The sequence below is a fragment of the Neoarius graeffei genome, chromosome 28 (assembly GCF_027579695.1).
Source record: "Neoarius graeffei isolate fNeoGra1 chromosome 28, fNeoGra1.pri, whole genome shotgun sequence".
Classification (NCBI taxonomy): domain Eukaryota; kingdom Metazoa; phylum Chordata; class Actinopteri; order Siluriformes; family Ariidae; genus Neoarius; species Neoarius graeffei.
Window position 1 is genome coordinate 32,053,533 of NC_083596.1, and position 20,298 is coordinate 32,073,830.

Consider the following 20,298-nt stretch of genomic DNA (forward strand, 5'->3'; position numbering starts at 1 on the left):
GTTTTCACGTTATTACATGAAAATATCATGAAATATCGCTTCCGTAGATCATAACTCGAACTCTCGCGATATATATTTTTTTTATTCGTTTAAAGATTTAAAACACTTATTTTATTATGATGTGTGGTATAAAGGATTCTGTGCCAAAATACTATTTTGTAAGATGTTTACTTGTGTTAATTTTTTCGAACAAAATTAAAAAAAAAAAAACCCTTTCCTACCTACCGACCTTATTTTAGTATTTCATGTTACCGGAAACACACTTTTTTTTTTTTTTTTTTTTTTTTTTTTTTGGGCCTTACTTCTTTCTTTTTCAATGTTGACAGACAATTTGTTACAATTTCCCTCTCAGATAGCCTCAGTATGTCCCATTGGAGCATTTTTCAAAGGCTTTGCATGGCGGGGGTTACAACCGGCACCATCCCCCCCCCCGACGTCGCTCCCTCGCCATGATGAGCGCCCTCATACTAAATTTTTCTAGAAAAAACCCTGGTAATAATGTTGTTTTTAAAGCTTTCTGACAGTTTTTATGGCCTAAAGTGGAGTTGAAACATAATTAAGCCTTTGGGAACTCTATAATGATCCTTCATTTGCGATTGCATATATAAACCCCACCCATGAAAGTATTCAAGGTCAGTTGCAATCATGGAAAAGACAAAGGAGCTTCCACAAAAGCTGAGAGAGGAGATTATTTCATCACACCTAAAGGGCCTTGGGTATAAGATGATTTCCAAAAAAATTTAACATTCCAAGAGACACCATTGGGAGCATTATAAGGAAGTTTAAAACTTATGGAACAGCTGCAAACCTGCCTGGCCATGGAAGAAAGCCCAAAATTTCCTCAAGGGCCCTTAGCCACTTAGTCAGGACAACTAAGAAAAAAAACCCATGCGAGTGCAAGACACCTACAGGATGACATGAAGGCTGGTACAAGTGCTTCAGTGGCAATTATAAGATGTGCAGTGAATAAACAAGGATTTCATGACTGGACTCCAAGACGCACTCCATTCTTGACCACAAGGAACATCAAAATTCGACTAGGATATGCCAGGAGGAATTTGGGTAAGACTACAGGGTTTACAGACTACAGTACTATGGACTGATGAAACCAAATTGGAACTGTTTGGACATATGGACCAGCGGTATGTCTGGCGTGCGAAAGGCCAGGCTTATGACCAGAAGAATACCATCCCCACAGTCAACCATGGAGATGGGTCATTGATGATGTGGGGCTGTTTTTCTGAGGCAGGAACTGGCAATCTTGATTGTGTACCTGGCATCATGGATTCCCAGAAATACCAGGCCATTTTAAAGAGGAACGTGATGCCTTCTGTTGACAAATTAAACCTTGGTGATCAATGGACTTTCCAGCAAGACAATGATCCCAAGCACACCTCCAGGTCAACCAAAGCTTAGTTGAGAAAAAGATCCTGGAACGTCCTGGAGTGGCCTTCTCAGTCACCAGATTTAAATCCGATTGAAAATCTTTGGTGGGATTTTGGTGGGATCAAACATCACTGAGCTAGAGGCTTTTGCACATGAATGGGCAAAGATTCCAATCGAGAGGCATAAGAAGCTTGTCAGCACTTACTGAAAACGTTTGTTAGAAGTTTATAAACGCTAAAGCAGGGGTGTCCAAACTGATCCATAAAGGGCCGTGTGGCTGCAGGTTTTCATTCTAGCCATGCAGCAGCACACCTGACTTGGCTCATTCAATCAACTGAACTGTCTTCACACAGTCAAATACTTGCAGCCACACCCACCCTTGATTAAAGGGTGGGTGTGTCAGTTGATTGAATAAGCCAAATCAGGTGTGCTGCTGCATGGCTGGAATGAAAACCTGCAGCCACACGGCCCTTTATGGATCAGTTTGGACACCCCTGAGCTAAAGGATGCTCCATAAAGTACTGAAGCTGGGGGTTGAGTAATGGTGCACGTGTTAAAAGATTTTACATTTTCATTTGAACTTCTTCAAAGTTAAGTCAACTTCTGTTGTCAAAATAACTCAAATGTATCAATAAATATTTTTTGTTTGTTTAATGAGTTTCTTTGTCATTTATTGTCATTATCTTTCATCCATATCACTATAATGTCTTTTGAGGTGAGGGGGTTGAATATTTCTGATTGCAACTCTGTGTGTGTGTGTGTGTGTGTGTGAGATATATATATATATATATATATATATATATATATATATATATATATATACACACATATACACACGAGGTGTGTCAGAAAAGAAACAGGACTGGGGTCACAAAAAATTTGTCAAATCCAAACTACAAGTTTTCCCCTTCAAAATAATCCCCCTCGAGTCTAACGCACTTTCCCATTCTCTGCCATGCCTCTATATGCACTCCTGGAAGGATTCTTCTGGGATTCTCCACAGCTCCGTTGTTATGGCCCTCTTGATGGCTTCCGTGTCTGGAAAATTGGTCCCCTTGATGATCTCCTTGAGCTTGGGGGAAAGGAAAAAAATCACATGGACCCAGGTCGGGTGAGTAGGGCGGTTGCTCCAGCATGGCAATGTTCTTCTCGGCAAGGAACTGCCGGATACTCAGGGTGTTGTGAGCCAGCGTGTTGTCATGGTGAAGCAGCCACGAGTTGTCCTGCCACAACTCTCGCCTCTTCTCATGCACTGAATGAAGCAAACGCTGCAGGATCTCTTTGTAGACATGCTGGTTGATCGTCTGGCCCTGTGGCAAGAACTCTATGTGGACGATGCCCCTCACATTGAAGAAACACACCAAGTCCTGTTACTTTTCTGACGCACCTCGTGTGTGTGATAATATATTACACGTGTGTGTGTGTGTGTGTGTGTGTGTGTGTGTGTGTGTAATACACACACATTAGTGTGTTTTATTCCATGAAACTGAGTCAGATATGTGCATATAGCCAACGAGGCACATAATGTTGAGTTGGCTGTAAGCCATATATGACAAAATTGAGTGGAATAATGTTTTTGTTCTATCCACATTCAATGGATTTTGAGAAACGGAGCATTTTTATTTTTTGCAAATTCGATAATTAAAAACTTTACACAAAACCTCAGATAAAATCATTGTTGCTTGAAATGTAAACAAACTGGCAAAACGACAGTAGCAATTTGTGAAAAATGTTACACTAATAGTTCTTGAAAAACAGAAAAGATGCGTTCTTACCATCAGATACTTTTTATTCCATATTCTTTTTTTTTTAAATATTTTTTGGGGTTTTGTTTTTGAGTAAAGTTTTTATTTTGTCTTTGTCTTCGAACCTAAGTGATGACTCTGTGCAGCTAGCAGACAGTTGGTTTAGCCTGTTCGTCTGCTCCCTGGCCTTGGCTCTGGATTGTCAGAAATTAACTATGCCTGTTCTGAGACTATGACCTGTGCTGCCGGAAATGAGAGCAGCACCTTCCCGAGTGGGATGGATACCATCCCTCCCTAACAGGCCAGCAGTGCCTTCAAAATTAGCCCAATTATCACCCCGTGGGTGAGCCTCAGCAGTAGCTTTGGCTCTATGCTTATGCCGCTGAGTCGTCACCCATTCGCTCCGCTGTAAGGGCTCTAATGCCGGAGTTGGGGGATTGCTAACTCCACCTAGGGCATCCAGACTTTCCCCTACAGAAACTACACTGTTCTCACGCTCATTGACCTTCTCTAAAGCCTGGACACGTGCTTCTAGCACTATAATCATCTCCGTCTATAATCTGCACTTATCACAAATAAAGCTATCGCTAGCGACGGAGGAAGAATGACTAAACATCCTGCACTCAGCACACTGAACAGGCTGAAGGTGTGCCATGATGAAAAGATTCACATACCTTAATCGAAGATCTGTTGATATTAAAACAGATCCAATGTAGCTGGCCTCCGCTTGTGGTCTTTACGCAGGAGGAGAAAAAAACGAAAAAAAGTTTCCGGTCTCTGTGTTCTTCCGAAAAAAGAGAAAAAAACGGAAAAAGGAAAGCGAAAGTGGAAAGTACAAAAGGGAAAGCGACAGTACAATAAAAATGAAGAGGATACTGGAAAATTATTTGTAGAAAAAAATTTAAAAAGATTAGTAATTAACGCCAACACTCGCGGAAAAAAGACTCGTTGCAAACAACTCAGGAATCAGGAAGTGCATAGCACAGAATGATGTATACTGATGATGCGCTCTATTTTATTTTTCTCTATTCATGGTACGAGTTGATATTGTAATAGTAGAGTAACCAGTCAGAGCATGCGATTGCTCATATCCAGTGCATGTGGATAGAAAAAATATATATATAATAAATAATTTGCACGCTCTGTAGTGGCTTCATTAAAAATCAGTATTTTAGCATTCAGTTTGCCATCCTTTGTTTTATAGAACTTAACATCATCTAGGCATAGAATCAACCAGTTTCTTTCACCATGGAATTCAGTTGGTTGTAGTGGCCATTTTCTCCAATTTCAACCAATAAAACTTTCAGTTCATCTACTCTAGGTCATTGAGCATTTATTCTCCATTGCATCCCATAGGTATTCTCAGTTTAGGTCAGGGTTCTGTGTAGTATTCTTTCAGAAGGTCACGAGTATGCTTTGCATTATTCTGCTGGAAAAAAAATCCACTTCAGTTCCTTGAATAATTTTTTTTTTTTTCTTCTGCAAGCTTGTGTCCAAAATGCTGCTTTAACGCAAACTTACCAACACTACTGTAGGAAAAACAACCCCAAACCCCTCTGTACTTTATAATACGCCAATTCACTTTACTTGGAATTCTTCCCATGGCTTTCTCTACACTACCATCAGATCCATCCAAGTTAAGTTTGGATTCTTCTGAAAGTAGGACAGCTCTAGCTATCTTTTTGTCCATGTTCTTTTGCAAATTTCACTCAGTCTGACTTTCTTATTCTTGTGGTTGACAAATGGTTTCTGCTGCATTACTCTCCATCTGTAAATCTGCTTGTTAATTAAAATTGTATAATTAGTTTGATTTGTTACATAGTTTGTGACGGGAGGAACATGGTGAAGCCCCAGTTGATTTTCAACCCCTTTAATTTGGCATAGATTTTTAAATTTTTATTATTTGACCCATTCCACCGAATTGGTGCCATTTCAGTCCCTAGAAAATTATATGTATAAATGCACATAAAAATGTACTTTAAAATACATTTCCTTATTATGCAGAATATCCTGCACATTGATCTGATTTCAAATTTAAGATATATAATTGTAAGGATTAATAAAAACTACCTAAAACACTGAAAAATAGCATGTTACCTGTCCGCGCACTGTAACTTTATACTTAACTATGAAATATTATGATTAAAATCCTTCAGAAACAGTATTTCTTTTGCACTGTTGTGTGACTCCATATCCTATCCATGGTTTAAATATATATATATTTTTCATAAGAAATCCACAATATCTTAGTTAAAATACACATTTTAGTCGTGTCCCTGGGTTTTCACTCAGTCCTGTTACCCAAACATATTACCCCATCTGACAAATTTGGAACATTCCATAAATCACATGCTCAACAGGAAGTTACATCAGTTGTGTCTTCTGAAGGCCATGGGAAGACCAAAAGTTAGTTCTCTCATTTACTTTTCTTTTATATTTGATGATATTTTAACTTTGACTGATGAGGTCAATGTCAACATACTGTCCTGTTGCTTAAATTATTTCTTAGATGATATTTATTTGAAAAATACAGATTTTCCTCGACGATGCCCATTTCAAGCATGGCCTCGAGTTCTTCTCGAACCACTTTTTTCTTGTGTTTGGGTAGCCTGTAAGGGCGGCTACGCATTACCACCCCCGGGGGCATTTCAATGTGGTGCCCTATGAGCTCGGTGCGGCCGGGCAGGGGCGAGAACATGTCCAAAAACTTGGTCTGCAACTGGGCAACCTCCGTGAGTTGGGTCGGGGAGAGGTGGTCTCCACAGGGGACCGGAGAGGTACGCGATGCCAATGCTCCCTTTTGAACCTCCGGCCCCAGCTCTGCCTTCTCCGGAACCACCGACACCAACGCCACGGGGACCTCCTTGTTCCAGAGTTTGAGCAGATTGAGGTGGTAAATCTGTAGTGCCCCACCCCTGTCTGTTCGCCTCACCTCATAGTCAATGTCCCCAACTTGCCGTGTGACCTCAAAGGGTCCTTGCCACTTGGCGATCAATTTGGAGCTCAATGTGGGCAACAGTACGAGTACTTTATCTCCTGGTGCGAACTCCCTAAGGCGCGTACCCCTGTCGTACAAGCGGGTTTGCCGTTCTTGAGCCTGCCGCAAATTCTCCTGGGTTAGACGTGTGAGTGTGTGGAGTTTTGCGTGCAGGTCAATAACGTATTGAATTTCATTTTTACTTGGTGAAGGTCCCTCCTCCCAATTTTCTCGCAGTACATCTAGAACGCCGCACGGCTTACGCCCATATAACAATTAGAACGGGGAGAACCCCGTGGAGGCTTGGGGGACCTCTTGCACTGCAAATAACAAGGGTTCGAGCCATTTATCCCAATTACGTGCGTCCTCACTTACGAATTTTTAAATTATATTCTTGAGGGTGCGATTGAACCGTTCAACTAAACCGTCCGTTTGTGGGTGATACATGCTGGTGCGGATCGGCTTAATACCTAACAATCCATACAGTTCGTTCAGTGTACGTGACATAAACGAGGTGCCTTGGTCAGTCAGAATCTCTTTCGGGATTCCAACTCGGGAGATGACGCGGAAGAGCGCTTCCGCAATACTGTGTGATATTGCGAAGAGGCACTGCTTCCGGGTATCGCGTTGCATAGTCCACCAGCGCTAAAATAAAGCGGTACCCTCGTGTTGACCGATCTAATGGCCCGACGAGATCCATCCCAATTCTTTTGAACGGGGTCTTGATTAATGGGAGAGGGCGCAAAGGCGCTTTTGGAATGGCCGCTGGATTTACTAACTGGCATTCGCAGCACGCCGTACACCACCTACGGACATCGCCGCGAATCCCTGGCCAGTAGAACCGGGCCAGTATTCGGGCTAGTGTCTTATCCTGCCCCAAGTGTCCAGCCATGGGATTAAAGTGAGCCACCTGGAATACTAATTCCCGGCGGCTCTTTGGAATCAAAAGCTGCGTGACTTGCTCTTTAGTCTGAGTGTCCTGCGTCACTCGGTATAATCTATCCTTCATAATTGCGAAGTAGGGGAAGGACAGGGTGGCGTTTTGCTGGAGCGTTTGACCATCGATTACTCTCACTTAGTCAAACGCATGCCACAGAGTCTCGTCTCGCGACTGCTGTAATGGAAAATCCGCAAGGGATTCCCCAATAGAAAGAGGAGGAGCCGGCGGCTCCTCGCTCTGACGCGGAGATGACGTAGATGGCTCTGTGAAGGCTTCTCCCGCCAGTGCAACACCGGGACCTCCCCCTGCTAAACTACGGCAGGTCCCACTCTTCACTAAATGACTTATTAGTTCCCCAAATCCCGGCCAATCCCGGACAATGATCTGAAAAAAACAGTCAAAGCAGTGCTGGACTGGCTTTGGGACAAGTCTCTGAGGCTACATCCACACAACAACAGCAACGAGATGTTATTTAAAAATATATCGCGTCCAAATGGGCAACAATCAGTAAAATATCAGGTCCATATGGCAACGCAATGCTTGCTGAAAACGATGCAATACACATGCCACACCTCTAGGGGCGCTGTAAGACGGTCCCTTCGGAGACACCAGAACAATAGAAGTAGTAAGGACGCATGCGCATAAACTATTATGCGTGAGACTTCATATTAGCCACAAAGTCAGGAAAATCTGTTCGTAAAATTACATTATAATGACCAAATACAATGAAAAGTATTTTTCCAGTCTCACCTGTGAAAGGTAATCCCATGTGATCTCGTTTGGACGGCAAACCTGTTGGTACAGTTAAACGCAGCTAATCTTTATTCTCCGCTTTGACCTCTCCAAAATGGCGGTGAGGATGACATGATTCTACACGGAAGGCGGCGTCTTTAATGGTCCGGAATAAATTGAATGCTACACGTTGATGGATTAATTTGTTGTTTCTCACCTGTGAAAGGTAATCCCATGTGATCTCGTTTGGACGGTAAACCTGTTGGTACAGTTAAACCCAGCACATGAATCTTTATTTTCCGCTTTGACCTATCCAATATGGCGACGAGGATGACGTATGATTCTACGCGGAAGGCGGCATCTTTAATGGTCCGGAATAAATTGAATGATACACATTGATGGATTAATTTCTTCTACGCCCTTTTTGAGGAATGTATTGTAGGACTTAAACCCACATCTGAAGAGGTGAGATCGCTCCTTTTTTTCCCCTATTTTTGCTGGCGGGATTGCTGGCTCTCTCTCTCTCACTTTGCACCATTACACAATAAATATTCACAGTGAAAATATTTTGTAAGCGCGTTTCATGAACCAAGTTATAGGATTTGTTGACAACTCTCATCGAGTTTGTTACACTTCTACCCGGCGTGAAGCACTCAGTCATGTGGTTGTGACGTCATCGTAAACAAATCCGTTCTACTCATCCAGACGACTTCACAACGGCAACGTTGCCAGATCTTTCCACTCTGGAACCCGTTCTCAAAAAGATTGCGTTTTGGGCACCCAAAACGCCGGTGCCGTGTGGACGCCAGGCCTAAACGATAAGCAATTGTATCGGAGTCACCTGAATCCGTTTCCGTGTGGACAGGGCCTGAATTTCCTTGAGTGGACTAGTCAAAACCCAGACCTGAAACTAATAGAATATCTTTGGAGAGATGACTCTCAGATGCACCCATCCAGTCTGATTGAGCTTGAGAGGATCCATCAGGAAGAATCAGGACAAAACTGCCCAAATCCAGGTGTGCCATGATGGCTCACCCAAGAAGACCTCTGTAATTGCTGCCAAAAGTGCTTCTATAAAGTACTGAATAAAAGGTCTGAATAGTCATTGAAGTGACATTTCAGGTAATGTATTTGCAAAAAAAAATTAAAAAATCTAAAAAAAAAAAAAGTTTTCACTATCATCTACTATTTTTTTTTTCTAATGTTAATAACAAAAAACTGAAGGGGTATGAATATTTTCTGGACCCACTCTATATGATGACTATTATCCAGGAGAACTGTGGCAAACTGTTCCATCTCAGCCTAATAATCTGTTTTATCTCCGCCAATTTTTCCATAGTAGATCACTATAATCCTTGTTAACTAGATTTAAAATGGGCATTTTATATAAAAAAACATTTGTAATGAACATCTGCTATTGAATAGCTATTTGGGGGTTGACATATTTGTTCACTTGTGGGGAAAATACTTCTCTTGTTTTGAAGTCATTTAAGGTATCCACTTTTTTGGCTCCTTGCAGGAATTTGAGCTGTTCCAATGTATAATCTATCACTCCAAAAATTAGTTTTGTGTTCTCTTGGGGGTGTATTTTAAATGTATTCCTAGAAAGCTGCTCAACTGGGAACTGAAGTATTCTTGAACTGAGCCAGGGTATATGTATTATTTTGCTGCATCTAAACTTAGTGACTAACCGTACAGGAACTTTTTTTTAAAAAATAGATATTGCAATTTAATGTCTCTATGATGTGCTTATTTCTTTCTCTTTTTTGCTCTGTCTTGAAAAACAGCTAATATTCCTGGCCCTACCTCGTGGACAGTCTGATGCAGGACAAGTTCTATCAAACTATAAATTTTATATTTTTGGACATTTTGATAGCCTACAGTATTCTTTATTTTTTCCCCTTACACAGAGTTCAGTGTTTTTAAAAGTGAAAGTTTAAAGGTAGGTTTAGATGTGTATTGCAGTTTATGCTTTTATACATTAAGTATAGGGCGGCACGGTGGTGTAGTGGTTAGCGCTGTCGCCTCACAGCAAGAAGGTCCTGGGTTCGAGCCCCGGGGCCGGCGAGGGCCTTTCTGTGTGGAGTTTGCATGTTCTCCCCGTGTCCGCGTGGGTTTCCTCCGGGTGCTCCGGTTTCCCCCACAGTCCAAAGACATGCAGGTTAGGTTAACTGGTGACTCTAAATTGACCGTAGGTGTGAATGTGAGTGTGAATGGTTGTCTGTGTCTATGTGTCAGCCCTGTGATGACCTGGCGACTTGTCCAGGGTGTACCCCGCCTTTCGCCCGTAGTCAGCTGGGATAGGCTCCAGCTTGCCTGCGACCCTGTAGAAGGATAAAGCGGCTAGAGATAATGAGATGAGATGAGACATTAAGTATAAAATAATAAACTTTTTCTGTGTATCTCTTAGCCTCTCTGAGCAGTAGATGTTCAGCCTGTTTCAGGGAAAAACAAGAGCAGAATCATTCGCTTAATTCTTGAAATTGCTCAACCAACATTTGTACCCTATACAAGGAAGTAGAGTTCAGGTGTACTTTCTGTGTGGAGTTTGCATGTTCTCCTCGTGTCTGCGTGGGTTTCCTCTGGGTGCTCCGGTTTCTCCCACAATCCAAAGACGTGCAGTTAGGTTAACATCGAGGTGGTCTTAGGCTGAAGTGCCCTTGAGCAAGACACCTAACCCCCAACTGCTCCCCAGGCACTGCAGCATAGCTGCCCACTGCTCTGGGTATGTGCTCATTGCTTGTGTGTTTTTTCACTGCTTCAGATAAGTTAAATGCAGAGAGGAATTTCACAAGTATACATGTAATAAAGTTCTTCTTAAACAATTATGCTGACATTACCACTGGAGCAAAGACTTGAAAATCATGATTTCAGAGGAATTTTCCAGTATATTATGAAATTAATATATTTTACCACGGATATTTGTGTTTACTTTAAAATCAGTGTGGTATAAATTCAGCCAGGAGTGACTGTTAATATGATATTTCTGCAGGGCTGCAATTGAGGAGACGTATTCCAGAGCAATAACCAAACTGGCCAAGTCTGCTGGCAACTTCTCTCAGTTGGGGTATGTGCGTGCATATGTATAATTTGAGGAATATTAACTGAAATGTGTGTATATTTGACTTATAAATGAGTTCCTTACAGGTTACTTAGAATTGGTAATTTCTAAAGCACATATTTAAATATATGCAATGCCATTGTGTGCATGTATTTGTTTAGTGTTCAAAATATTTCTATATGCTGTATTTGATTTAAACCATAAGAGTGTGTGTGTGTTTTAATGTTAACCCTACCACTATGTCCTGGAAACACTAGAAAACATTGAAAAAAAATAGAGATACTAGAAAAAGAATACAATTTCATTCACAAATTATAACAGATAGTAATTTGCAGAATGTTACTTTTATCAGCTCCTTGCCCAGAGGCCCTGTGGCACTTTCTGGCAACCTTTCTATCTTCTATCAAGTGTTACTGAGTATGCAAAGCAGTGAGGTCTTTTTCTCAAATTGAGAAACTGTTATTTAGGCTACAGCTGAGAATAGCCATCTAGTAAAATGTTTACCAGATTTACAATGGTTTTTAGGTTTGTTACATTCCAGAAAGAGCCGAAAGGCTACCTGGATATGTTATCAGAATCTATTATAAACCAGGGGACACTGAGTGACTGTTCTGTGAGTGGAAATGCCTTATTGATGAGAGGTCAGAGGAAAATGGCCAGATGGTTCAAGCTCGCTCTTGTTGCCCAGGTGTGCCCTGTTAGATTGATTGTTTAAACAAGTAATGGCTCCGAATGTCTACTCTTGGTTTGAACACCAGCGAGCTGTCTGAAGAAAAGCAAGCCATTTTGAAGCTGAGAAAAGAGGGAAAATCCATCAGAGCCATGGCACAAGCATTGACTATAGCCAGTACAACAATTTGAAATGTCCTGAAAAAGAAAGTACATCAGTGGTTTCTATCAGCCAAGGAAAAGAGTGGCAGGTGATTACAGAAACATTGTGAGAGCTGGGGGGGATCGTCAACAACCTCCAGAGGGCAGAGATGAAGGTATCACAATCCACGTTTCAAAGAATACCTTGAGAGCAGAAATTTAGAGGCCATACCACAAGATGCAAACCACTCATCAGCAGTAAACATTGGAAGGCCAGATTGAAATTAGCAAAGAAATACATAGATGAGCCACAAAAGTTCTGGGATCAAAATTAACCTCTGCCAAAGTGCGATTTAAAGAAAGAATCTGCTCATGATTCGAAACATTGGTCAAGCATGGTGGAAGAAGTATCATGGCTTGGGCTTCCATGCCTGCTTCTGAAACGGCCTCACTAATCTTTATTGATGATGGAACTGATCATCAGTTCTGATGGTAGCAGCAGAATGAATTCAGAAGTCTGCAGAAACATTGACAATTTTGCAGAGAAATGGATCCAAAATAATTTGGAGGAACTTCATTATGCAGCAAGACAATGACTCAAAGCACACTGCCAACACAACAAATGATCTCATTAGGGGGAAAAGTGGAATTTTAGACTGGCCAAGTCAGTCACCAGTCCTTAACCCAGATGAGCATGCAGTTCACGTCCTGAAAAGGAGACTGAAGGGAATTCAACAATCCCCCCCTCTCAAATGAACAACATATGAAGAAAACTGCTGTACAAACCTGGGAAAGAATTACAAAAGAACAATGCAACAGTGGTTATTGTAAGCAAGGGATGGTGTTATTTACTTGAATGCACTTCAAGACTTTTTGTTCTGATACTTTTGCTCTCCTAAAAATTGTGTGGTCTGCCACCAAATGTACCATGTTCCAAGTTGTTTCACACATCTCAATATAAATCTTCAACCCAAAAGTCTTCAGTGGATAGCAAAAACAAAAGAATTGGCCTTTCCAGTATATACGGTTATCCAATCACCCAATCAAGTGGCAACCACCACAATGCATAAAATCATGCAGATGCAGGTCAAGAGCTTCAGTTAATTCTGTGCAAACTCTAGAGACTGTTGCATGTAAAACTCCCAGGAGATCAGCAATTTCTGAAATACTTAAACCAGCCCTTCTGGCACCAACAACCATGTCACGGTTTAAGTTGATCACATTTTTTCCCCATTCTGATGTTTTGATGTGAACATTGAACTGAAACTCTTGACCTGTATCATCATCTTTCAGCTGTTCCCATTAGGGGTCGCCACAGTGGATCTGTTCTACATATTTGATTTGGCATAGGTTTTACAATGGATGCCCTTCCTGATGCAACCCTCCCCAGTCTATCTGGGCTTGGGACCGGCACTAAGTATCCACAGTATTTTACCAAATCTGCATGTCTTTGAACTTTGGGGGGGGGGACTGGAGCATCTGGAGGAAACCCATGCAAACATGGGGAGAACATGCACACTCCACACAGAAAGTCCCCTGTTGGCCATGAGGTTCGAACCTGGAACCTTCTTGCTGTGAGGCAACTGTGCTAACCACTGTGCTGCCCTGCAGACCTGTATCTGCAAGATATAAAATCATGATGTATGACACAAAATCACTTTGTGCTGCTGCCACATGCTTGGCTGATTTAGATAATTGCATAAATGAGCAGGTGTACAGGCGTGCCTGTGTGTGTTTATACATACATGCATGCATGCATGCATAAATACCAGTGTTCCAACTAGCTTTCCAAGAGGGCAGGGGGCCAGTGATTATCGTGGGAAATTTTTCATGCATCTAGGGCAATTTTCCACACATTACTATAGACAAAGAATCTATCATGCAAAATTGGTCATCCATATATAAGCGAAATTGAGTCGGATATGAGCTGATGGCCGATGAGGCACGCAGGCTATAAGCCAAATATGAGGAGATTTGAGTGGAATAGGTGTTTTTATTCAATTCACATTCACTGGATTTTGAGAAGCAGAGCATTTTTATTTTTTGCAAATTTGATAAAAACGTTATACAAAATGTTCGGCAAAATAATTTTTGCTTAGAATGTAAACAAACCAGCAAAATGACAGTAGCAATTTCTGAAAAATGTTATAATAATTCTTGAAAAATAAAAAAAAGATATACTTATCAAATAAATTTTTTTCGTTTCAAAAATTCCATTTTTTTAAAAATAAATCTACTCCGAATGACATTCCGATGTTGTTGTTGTTGTTGTAGGTCCTGGTGGTGTGGATCAGTGAGTTGATGTCTCGCTCAGAACTGGCATACAGCTTGATGTCATCCATGTAGAGGAAGTGGCTAATGGTTGCTCCATTTCGCAGTCTTTATCTATAGCCGCTCATGATGATGATCTGGCTGAGGGGGTTCCATCCTATGCAGGTCAGCAGCGGGGACAGGGCATCTCCTTGGTATATGTTGCACTTGATGGTGACCTGTGTTATTGGCTTGAAGTTGGCCTCTAGGGTTGTTTTCCACAGCCTTATTGAGTTCTTGTTGAAGGTTCTGAGAGTCCTGTTGATGTACAGTTTCAAGCATTCCAGGATCCATGTATGGAGCATCAAGTCATAGGCTTTCTTGTAGTCAATCCAGGCGATGCACAGATTGGTATATCTGGTTCTGCAGTCTTGAGCTACTGCACTGTCTACCAGTAGCTGATGTTTTGCTCCTTTGATGTTCCTACCAATTCCTTTCTGGGCCTCACTCATGTATTGAGTCATGTGCCTACTCATCTTATCCACTATGATGCGTGACAGGAGCTTCCATATTGTGCAGAGGCAGGTTATCGGGTGGTAGTTTATGCTCCCTTCTGTGGGTCCTTCAGGATCAGGGCTGTTTGACCCTCAGTCAGCCATTCTGGGTGAGTCCCATCCACAAGCAGCTGTTATGTTGTTATTACCCTGCCACTGGGTGTACACCTTTTATAGTTGAGCGGAGAACATCCTATTTATTCTCCTGGCTTCAGCTTCAGCTGGCCAGTGCTGTGAGTCTTTGCTTGGCAGTCTCTAGGACCTCAGGTATGGACAGCTTGCTGTATTTCTTAGGTAGCCCTTTCCTTCTCATACATTTCTGGAGTTCTGATAGCTGGCTACCTTCTTTCCAGGTCGCATTGATCTTAGCCTCCAACCTTCTCTTCCATGGTGGATATTGCACCTTATGGTTAATGTTCATCTTATAGCCAAGCATATCCAGGATCACTGTTGCTGTGATGTAGATCAGCTTGTTGGTCTCAGTGATGGTGGTAGTAGGGATCATTCGTACTGCTGCATTCACATCATCTAGGAGACTTTCAGGAGGTACTTCACTCAGTCTTGGTAATCAGGCATGGTGGTTCCAGGTGTTCAGCTTTGTTTACTATCTTCAATTTCAGGGCAGATGCTCGTGCATTTGCAGCTGCTCAGGGTTTGTTGCTGGGGGGTTCCCAGTCTCAATCTTTGAGTGTGGGGATGATGAATCCCCTGACCTGGTATCCTGACTCCCCCTTGCTATTGCATTTGAAATGCATCTCATCAGTCTCTAGTTGTGACAGCAGTTGTTGTTTGTGGATATTGGAACATTGAGTTAATAGGTTTTTCGGTGTTACTGTTGATGTTGGGTATTGAAGCATCCTCTGGTCCCACATTCTTCATATGTAACCCCTCTCACTGGGGTTACTTGCATAGTAGCATTCCAACAGTCCAGTGTTCTCAGCTCTTGTCCATGAGTGTCTTGCTCTTGTTCCAGTAGCCCATTTCTCATCAGGTTGCCCTGGTTCCTCAACACCTGATGTGGACCTTGTTAAACCAGGCGATGTCCAAGCCGGTATGACTCTTGTTTTTCTGCCTCTCATTGGGGTAGGCAGGTAGCATTAAGGGCCTTGTACAGGCCATCATTGGAGTTGCCTCAACTGATGTCAAAATTTTGTTTTTCATGCAGCGTCCATCATATTGCTGGGCAAACAAAGAAACAGCCGCGACAGTTAATAATGAAAATCGAGACGACTACCATCAGTACGGTCTCTCTGAAACAAGAAAAATTTTGTTTTATACCAGCAGATCATTACATCCAAAAGCTGAAACATGCAGGCATCACAAATCCATATAATTTACCTACAAATATAATCTATTCTTGCCTCTCTCTGTCTGTGTGTCTGTGCATGTGCTTGTTCACTGCTTCAGATGGATTAAATGCACAGGAGGAATTTCGCTGTGCTTGAGTTTACATGTGACAAAAATAAAAAATAAAGGCTGCTTCTTAATTTACCCACAAACTTATTTGTTACACTTGAAAAGTGTACAGCAACCAGCTACCAGATTTGGGATACTATGACATTCTGAACTACTCACTATTTAGGACTTCTAAATACTAAAGGCAGACAAAAGTACAGATGCCTGTCAATATTTCGAGGCAGGTTTCGTGCATGCCGGAATGTTATAGGAAATTCTCGAAAAAGAAAAATACCTTAGTATGACAAAGGTAGGCTCATATGTGGGCTTCTAATAGTAATAAACAAGCCAGGTCCTAGATCTAGAATATTTTATGGTGTTTTTGGTTCATCTACATTATCAATACATAAGCATGCTAGTCTAGCCAAGCATTAGGTGTAATAAAATATATTGCATCCAAAGTCCACATTCAAATATAAATTTTAACATTGCACAGAGCATTCATACTAACCTGATATAAAATGTTCTCCACACACGTGAATGTTTTTGCTGGCGTCCAGTTTAACTGCAGCTCACCATTTTTCTTATCTTTCTGGGTTTGTTAGGAAGCAATGTGAAGTTAAACCAGACTTATTCCACCTCTCTTATTACATCCAAAAGCACTACAGGTCTCTGGCATTATTCTTTTAGATGTAACTTCTACAAGTTTATCTGTAGAAGTTTACTGAATTGGGCTTACAATCACTCGCGTACACTTGTGCCAGTCGTTGGCAAACACAAAGCTCACCAGGCAATATGGCCACGGAAACAAATCCATAGTTGTGGTGTGAGCTTTTCATTCCATTCACTTTTTTGTTTGTTAAACAACATAATCTGACAGATGCAACTAAGAGTAACTTGTACTGGAATGATAGGAAGAGTATGGAGAAGGAAAGGAAGGGCTCGTGATCAAAGCATACCAAATCATCTGTCAAACCTGGTGGACATGGGCATGTATGGCTGTCACTGGTCTTGATTGATGTGACTGGTGATAGAAGTAGCAGCATAAATTCTGAAGTGTATAGAGCTATACTTTCTGCTCAGATTGAGTCAAATGCTGCAAAACTGTTAGGATGGCACTTAACAGTATAGGTGGATGACCCAAAACATACTGCAAACAAGCAGCAGCTGAAACTGGCTGCAGTAAATGCCTGGCAAAGCACCTCAAGGGAGGTAACTCAGCATTTGGAGATGTCCATGGGTTTCAGACTTTAGTTGGTTATTTACTGCAAAGGATTTGCATCCAAGTATTTAAAAAAATCTACACATCAATCACATCTTGATTGTTTCATATCAAATTCATTATAGTAGTATACAGAGGCAAAATCAAGACAATTGTCACTCCATAATTATTGGCACCCTTTGGAAAGATTACCGGCTAGTGGCCTAGTGGTAGCGTGTCCGCCTCTCGATCGGGAGATCATGAGTTCTATTCACAGTCGGGTCATACCAAAGACCATCATAAAAATGGTACCTACTACCATCTGGCAAGGCACGCTGCAATACAGATGCGAGTAGGGAAGTTAAACACTCGTGGTTACCAGAGGACTGGCCCCCCACTGTAACCCTAGCTATGTAATAGGCGAGAGGCCGAGGGCTGCAGAAACGGAGATCGGCCCCGCCTGATGCGCCATATGGCACGGGAAGGACTTTGGAAAGATTAGTAAAAAGGATTATAAAAAATCCAATTTTCATTTCACACTACAAAAATGAGAAATCCAACCTTTAATTGAAATAAATTTATTCAGAGCAAAAATAATCGCTCATCAATAATTATTTTCAACAAAAACACGTGCCACTATTATTGGCACACCTGCATTTAATACTTTTGTACAAACTCTGTTGGCCAGGAAAACAGTAGAGTCTTCTCCTATAACATTTTATAAATTTGGAGACTACAGAACAGGGCATCTGCAACCATTCCCATGTACAGAATCTCTCCAGATCATCCAGGGCCCTCTCTTGTGCATTCTCCTCTTCAGCTCACCTTACAGGTTTTCAATGGGATCTGGGTAAGTGGACTGAGATGGCTGTGGCAGAAGCTAGAAACAGCCAGATTTTGATTTAATATGTCCTGATGTTTCATGGAATCCATGTCATGTACCCTGACAAGGTTTCCAGGTCCTTTGGAGGAAAAAAAAAAACCCCAAAGCATCACAGAATTTCTACCATATTTTACAGTTCTTTTCATAATGTTTTTTTTTATATTTTTATTTATTTATTTATTTATTTATTTATTTATTTATTTATTTATTTTTCTTACACCTTTTTTTTTACACCAAACCCACTTTGAGTGTTTATTGCCAAAAAGCTCCATTTTTGTTATCTCAGACCAGCGGACATGGTTCCAGTCAAGGTTCTAGTAGCGTTTTGCAAACTTCAGGTGCTTACATATGTGATTTAACTGACAGAAAAGGCTTTTTTTTCTCGCATACCTTCCAAATAAGCTGTTGGCATGGAGGTGGTTTTGGAGACTTGGAAACCAAGATTTAACTTTTTCTTGGAATTCACCAACAGTGATCCTTTGGGATATTTTTTTCCTTTCTTACCATCCTCCTCACTGTACATTGGGGCAAAATAAACATGGGCCCTCTTTCAGGCAAGTTTGTGACTGTTCCAGTTGGTGTGCACTTTTTTAAAAAGCTCTCACAGTAGAAATGGGCATTTTTTTTCAGGCAAATAGCCATTTGTTTAATCATTTTGTGATTTACGAAGGTCAACACACTTTTCCATCATTTGTTTTTTGTATTCTCTTTCCCATGTTGATGGATGACCAAGGGAATTTGGCCTTTGTGTCACCTCCTATTTGGACCCAAATTAACCAGGAAGTCATGGATTTTAAGCTTGAAAATTCCTATACACTTAAATTTGTACATTTTTAGTTGATTTTAAATATGAAACATGCTTCAGTTACATTGTGCTCACTATAATTTCCAGGGGTGCTAATAAGTGTCCTGTATTTTTGTTGACATAAATTTAATTTAAATGTTGGTTTTTTTCTCATTTCAGTGTTAGATGTCAGTTCACTTCACTAAAGGGTGGTTTCCTTACCCTTTTTATTTATCTTTACAAGGTGTGCCAATAATCGTACAGAACACTGTATGTTGTTGGTTAAATGTCCTTATTTTTTGTCAGTTAGAAAAATACTGTTGTCCAGAAGGTCACAAATATAATTATTACATACCTCAGCAGGCCTAGAAATTCATATATTTTTTCACCAGCCAGCCGGACTAGTTACCTTCCAAAGTAACTAGCCAAACAGAAAATCAACTAGCCAAAATTTGCTCATGTATGAATTTTACTTCTGTCAAAAATAACACAGAGTAGTTACCATTGTTCATGACTAATGTGCATTTATTTCAAGACCCGAGTATTTTGATACTGTTGTTAAATACATAAATAACAACACAGAGCACCATAATATAATATCAACAAATAATAATATATTGGAAAACTTAGCAACTTGGAGTATGAGTATTGAAAACAAATATACTTACTATCATGACTATAGCACCCAAAATATGTCCAACATGCTTTCTGTATTTGACCATTTATGAGAGAGAAAGCATTAGGAGCTTCATATTGACTGGGAATCAACTTGAAAAAAATTAATTATTCCATAAAAATTGTATCGCAGCCAAGGCCTACCCTGCTCCCACGTTTGCTTATACTGTAAGTCCTTTGTCATTTCTCCTTCTCGTACGCTTTATCGGCGGCTTTTTTCTCCTCTTCAGACCGAGGTCGCTTTGTCCCCGTCTCTGGTGGTTTTTGTACACCTTTCAGAAAATTCCACATCGCAACGTAGCTTTGGCAGATGTAGATGTAAACAACAACAAAAACACGTGTTTAAATGGGCAGTAATGTGGCCACATCTATTGAATTTGATAACGTGATTACCGCAATATTCAACGAGATGCGTTATATGCATGCACAGCAGTGAAAAAACCGACAGCCTGACTCATACACGATATGGTTTGGAATTCTTTGGTATTTTCCGTCCTGCCGATAAACACATCGATTAACGCAGACACGCCACACGCTTAATATGTGGCGGCTTTAGTTGACGGTGTGTCTGAATTAGGGCTGTGCGATATGGGGGGAAAAAATGAATATCCTGATACATTTTCTCCATTTCATGATATACGATATATTGAAATCTCCTCTAAAGGACCCCATGAAATCTAACTTTTTACTGTTTTCACTACAATCCCTGCAGATTAAATAACATTCTTGGTTAACTTTACAGGTGGTTTTCAACAACACATTTTAAATTTTCATGTTCGTGATTAATCACAATTGAGTTGAAATAAGACTATTTTTATTCAACAAAGATGTAGCACAAACTGAAAAAACAATCTTGAAAATTGCAACAAAGGGGCAATACAATACAGAGCTGCTCAGAGCTCAAA

The 20,298-nt window shown here is 40.9% G+C and overlaps 1 protein-coding gene across 6 annotated transcripts in view; it reads left to right on the forward strand.

The window, feature by feature from the left end:
* The window catches only part of fcho2 (FCH and mu domain containing endocytic adaptor 2), a 369,466-nt gene that overhangs the window by 143,538 nt on the left and 205,630 nt on the right, over nucleotides 1–20,298 (forward strand). For 3 of the 6 annotated variants that reach the window (XM_060913479.1, XM_060913478.1, XM_060913480.1), the window contains exon 3: nucleotides 10,773–10,847. The exons of 1 other annotated variant lie outside the window; for it this stretch is intronic. In XM_060913479.1, coding sequence (XP_060769462.1) covers nucleotides 10,773–10,847 — 75 coding nt within the window. Of the gene's footprint in view, nucleotides 1–10,770; nucleotides 10,848–13,925; nucleotides 14,088–20,298 lie in introns of those variants that run through there. 2 more of the 6 variants (XM_060913482.1, XM_060913483.1) reach the window with 2 other exon arrangements.